Genomic DNA, 4,975 nt, shown 5'->3' with positions numbered 1-4,975 from the left:
ACTTGCATCAGCTGCTCCATAGACTGCTGGGTCGACAAGCCAGAGGTGCGCCCCTCCGCCATGTTCTCTCCTGTTGCAACTTCACCCCAAGTCTTCTCTGTCTTTCTGTTTCTGCCCTTACGAACACTTCTAGTCCTTTTCTCCATGTACCGAAGTGGGAATTCTGTAGAGAATTGCCAGTGACGTCCGTTCTTCAATTCAACTCCGTTAAAAAATAGTGGGAAAAGGTCCAAAAGTCCGACCAGAGCGGGAACCACCAAATGTGCGACTTACTCCTTCATAGTCGCCTACGAAAGTCCTCCGGGGCTAGAATTGACCACACACCAGGCCGGGAGTGGCAATATAACTTGGGGGCTCAGGTCCCTGATCTTTGGAATGGCAGACGCCGATGATTGGGTTACAGTATAAATTAAAAAGACACACCAGGTTTGTAGTGGTATAAGGATGGCTCTGGAGGCTGCTAAGATTTTATTCAGGTGGACGGCCTGTCTTTGGTTTCTTGAAAAGGGTTTCAAAACGGCAAGCTGGTGAATTGGCAGGTAAATGAATATAGAAATGCCAGCTAAAGCTAGGAAAGCAGAGATATGTGATGTATTCGTTGAATATGTGGGTCTGTTAGAAACACAGGAGAGCTCACATGGTTCTGAGACTCAGAGGGATCTGGGTGTCCAAGAGCAGGAATCACAAAAGGCGAGTTTCCAGGTACAGCAAGTAATTAGGAAAGCTAATAGAATGTTATTGTTTATTGTGGGGGAATTGAATACAAAAGTCGGGAGGTTATGCTTCAGTTATACAGGACATTGGTGAGACCACATCTGGAGCACTGTGTACAGTATTGCTCATTTACCGCCAGTCCAGCAGAACAAAACCCTCCGACCCTCCCCATTGATGAACTGTCAGAATGAACAAAATGCCGTCCTGGATGTAATTGAAGCAGAAACAATAACAGCAAAATCCAACCCCTGTAATCACTTGTGAACTTGGTGTCTCAGCAGGCGCCATGAATCATGGATTCCCTTCCCAGACTGGGAGCAGGTGACCGGTCTCTACTCAGTGTGAACTCGACGGTGTGATTTCAGGCTGGATAACTGAGTGAATCCCTTCCCACACTGAGAGCAAGTGAACGGCTTCTCTCCAGTGTGAACTCGCTGATGTTTTCGCATGTTGGATAATTGACTGAATCCTTTCCCACACTGAGAGCAGGTGAATGGTCTCTCCCCAGTGTGAACTCGACGGTGTGATTTCAGGTTGGATAACCCAGTGAATCCCTTTCCACACTGAGGACAGGTGAATGGCTTCTCCCCAGTGTGAACTCGCTGATGTTTTCGCAGGTTGGATAATTGACTGAATCCCTTCCCACACTGAGAGCAGGTGAAAGGCCACTCCCCAGTGTGAACTCGCTGGTGTGACGTCAGGTTGGATAACACAGTGAATCCCTTCCCACATTGAGAACAGGTGAACGGCCTCTCCCCAGTGTGAACTCGCTGATGTGACTGCAGGTGGGATAACTGAGTAAATTCCTTCCCACACTGAGAACAAATGAATAGCCTCTCCCTGGTATGAACCTGCTGGTGTCTCCGCAGGCCGGATAACTGAGTGAATCCCTTCCCACACTGAGAGCAGGTGAACAGCCTCTCCCCAGTGTGAACTCGGCGGTGTGCCCGCAGGTTGGATAACTGAGCAAATTCCTTCCCACACTGAGAGCAGGTGAATGGCCTCTCCCCAGTGTGAACTCGCTGGTGTGTCTGCAGGTTGGATAACTGAGTGAAACCCTTCCCACAGTGAGAGCAGGTGAATGGCCTCTCCCCAGTGTGAACTTGTTGGTGTGTCTGCAGGTTGGATAACTGAGTGAATTCCTTCCCACACTGAGAGCAAGTGAACTGCCTCTCCCTGGTGTGAACTCGCTGGTGTGACTGCAGGTTGGATAACTGCGTGAATCCCTTCTCACACTGAGAGCAGGTGAACGGCCTCTCCCCAGTGTGAATGCGCCGATGAGCTTCCAGCTGTGATGGGGCTCTAAATCCCTTCCCACAGTCCCCACATTTCCACGGTTTCTCCATGTTTTGGGTGTCCTCGTGTCTCTCCAGGTTGGACAATCAGTTGAGGCCTCGTCCACACACAGAACACGTGTACGGTCTCTCCCCGCTGTGAATGGTGTGATGTGTTTTCAGGCTGTGTAACTGGTTAAAGCTCTTTCCACAGTCAGTGATCTGGAACACTCTTACTCGGGTGTGTGTGTCTCGGTGCTTTTCCAGTCACACTGATGGTTTAAATGTTTTGATGCCGACAGATCGGGTAAACATTAATTCTTCTGGATTCAAAGGCCAATGATATTCAGATCCTAACGAATCAAGTGGCTCTTTCAGGTCTAGACGTGACGTTTGAGATTTCTGTCTGTATTTCCTCCTCTTGTAATATCCTACAGAAGGAGTTTACAATTTCAACTCAGTATCGGATAGAAATTCAGAACAAACAATTCTAGTTTCTGTACAACATTCATTCTGTCACATTCCCCAATACCTCGTCTTCAATACCCATTCCCCACATCTAGTTTCCAGGGAGGGATGGTGTATTGGAGCAGTAAGTACAACAACCTTACCTCGGGATTCACGGCCTAGTCTCCAGGGAACGGACTCGGAGGGGCAGAGTATCTGAGATAAGAGTATAAAAACCTTAATTTGGGGATTCTAAAGTCCATGTAGACTAAATCAACTGCACTACCCTCATCTACACACCTAGTCACCTCTTCAAAAGATTCAATCAAATTTGTAAGACATGCTCTCCCTTGTTTAATCCTTGCCTTTCCAAGTGGAGATTAATTCTGTCCCTCAGAATGTTTTCCAGTAGTTTCCCTGGCAGTGAAGTTAGTCTCACTGGCTTGTAATTTCCTGGTTTGTCCCTACTTGCCTTCTTGAATAATGGCACCACATTAGCTGTCTTCCAGTCCTCAGGCACCTCTCCTGTGGCCAGAGAAGATTTGAATTTTTTTTGTCAGAAACTGCAATCTCCTTCCTTGCCTCCCACAGCAGCCTGGGATATATCTCATTTGGCGCTGGGGATTTATTCGCTTTCAGACCTGGTGAAACTGTTCATACCGTCGCCCTCTCAATGTTAAGTTGTTCAAGCAAATCACAATGTGCCTCCGTGATTTCTGTTCCTACATTATCCTTCTCCGTAGTGAACACAGATGCAAAGTGCTCATTTAAAACCTTCCAGTTCCATGCACACATTGGTCCGTACTCTTACCCTGGTCAACCCCCTGCCCCATTTTCCATGCTTCCTCTTTGCTCTCCTAATTCCTTTCTTAAGTAATCCCTTGCACTTTCTATGTTCCTCTGGGACTTCCGCTTTGAGCCCTCGGTATCTGTGACAAGAGTCACCTTTAATTCCTTATCCAACCCTGGATATCCCTTACATCCAGGGTTCCCTGGACTTATTGCTCCCATCCTTCACTATCATGGGAACATGGAATTTACAGTGCAGGAGGAGGCCATTTGGCCCATCGAGTCTGCACCCGCCCTTGGAAAGAGCACCCCACTGAGGCCCACACCTCCACCCTATCCCCGTAACCCCACCTAACCTTTTTGGACACTAAGGGCAAATTAGCATGGCCAATCCACCTAACCTGCGCATCTTTGGACTGTGGGAGGAAACACGAGCACCCGGAGGAAACCCACGCAGACATGGGGACAACGTGCAGACAGTGACCCAAGTCGGGAATCAAACCTGGGACCTTGGAGCTGTGAAGCAACAGTGCTACCCACTGTGCTATCATGCCTCCTTGTGCGCTATCAATCCTACTGCTCGGATATAGATTTTTCGACAAGTGGCTGCTCCCAGTTGATTTTGTACAGATCCTGTCTTATGTTTGAAAAATCTGACCTCCCCATTCTGCAACGTATGAGACCCAACCTCAAATTCAGATGTTTCAATTTCATTGGCTTGCTCCTCTTGGGCTTTCCATGAGCGAATTCAATTTATCCATTTCAAGTTGACTATGTTGTTAGTCAGTTTGCCAATACTTTGGGGTGTGTGAGCTGCATTGTTATCCTCCTGTTTTTATAGAATCTAACCCTCTTTCCCCACTCACTGTGTGAACATGGTGACTGGTTGTTGAATTGCTGACATTTGATCTGGAGGCTGTGCTCCCTCAGATATCCTGTTCTGAATGAATTCCCAATGTCTGGTTGTATTTCTGCGGCAATATCTCTTGTTCTCTGGGCCCATTTCCCGCCAGTTTTTCTGCTGCTTTCATTGTTTGAAAAATGGTGAAAAGTATAAAAATATTGACATTTGCGGGTGTCTGGCGGGAGGTGCGCGGCTTCCCTTCCGACAGGGAGTCAGGGAGCCGCTTCAGCTCTTTCCGTGCAGCCTGGTCAAGCTGCCGAGAGCCTCGGGACTCACTGCTCGGTGTCGCCGGTCGGTGCTGCGGGTCTGACGCGGGGACAACCCAGTCCGTGACCTTCCCCTCCCCCGGCCCGTGACTGCGCATGTGCGGGGAAGCTGCGCATATGCGGCCGGTGGCAAGCCCCATGACCATCCAGCAGACGTATTAACCAATGTGAAGAGTTGGAGGACCGGAAGTACTCTGGTCCTCCAGCTAATCAGAGCTCGGGCTTTGTGCGGCTGATAATTGAGCTTCACACAGACTGAAACGTCCTCCTGTCTGCACCATCTGTGAGGAAAACACTTTCTTTCCTCCCCCTTTCCATTTATTTTCTCATTCTGACCTTCAGTTGATGACTTGCAGCAACTGAATTGAAAGGAAGTGAAATCAGAGGGGGTGCAGACTCTGCTCCCTCTTCAAACTCTGCAAAGGTTGGCCCAGGTCTCTCTCTCTCAGTCTCTCAAAGACATTGACATCCTTTGCTCTCTCAGCTTGACACATTTATTTGTCTGGCTAAAAGGATGGTCTCTTTCCTAATGTTCACAATTAAAGTGCTGGTTTTCCCAGAAGACTGCTGACATTTAAGGC

At 48.4% G+C, this 4,975-nt stretch overlaps 1 protein-coding gene across 1 annotated transcript; it reads right to left on the bottom strand.

Annotated features, from left to right (window-relative positions):
* Nucleotides 1-728: 728 nt before the first annotated feature.
* Nucleotides 729-4,492, bottom strand: LOC140420391 (uncharacterized). The gene is made up of 2 exons (XM_072504399.1): nucleotides 3,913-4,492; nucleotides 729-2,419 (listed from the first exon to the last, which is right to left on the bottom strand). Exon 2 carries the CDS (start codon nucleotides 2,058-2,060, stop codon nucleotides 1,047-1,049), a length of 1,014 nt encoding a protein of 337 aa, XP_072360500.1. The 5' UTR covers nucleotides 2,061-2,419; nucleotides 3,913-4,492; the 3' UTR covers nucleotides 729-1,046.
* Nucleotides 4,493-4,975: the final 483 nt, after the last annotated feature.

Source organism: Scyliorhinus torazame, chromosome 5, assembly GCF_047496885.1.
Source record: "Scyliorhinus torazame isolate Kashiwa2021f chromosome 5, sScyTor2.1, whole genome shotgun sequence".
Classification (NCBI taxonomy): Eukaryota; Metazoa; Chordata; class Chondrichthyes; order Carcharhiniformes; family Scyliorhinidae; genus Scyliorhinus; species Scyliorhinus torazame.
The sequence above is the reverse complement of the archived record's forward strand: the minus strand, read 5'-3'. Positions and strand labels throughout refer to the sequence as shown.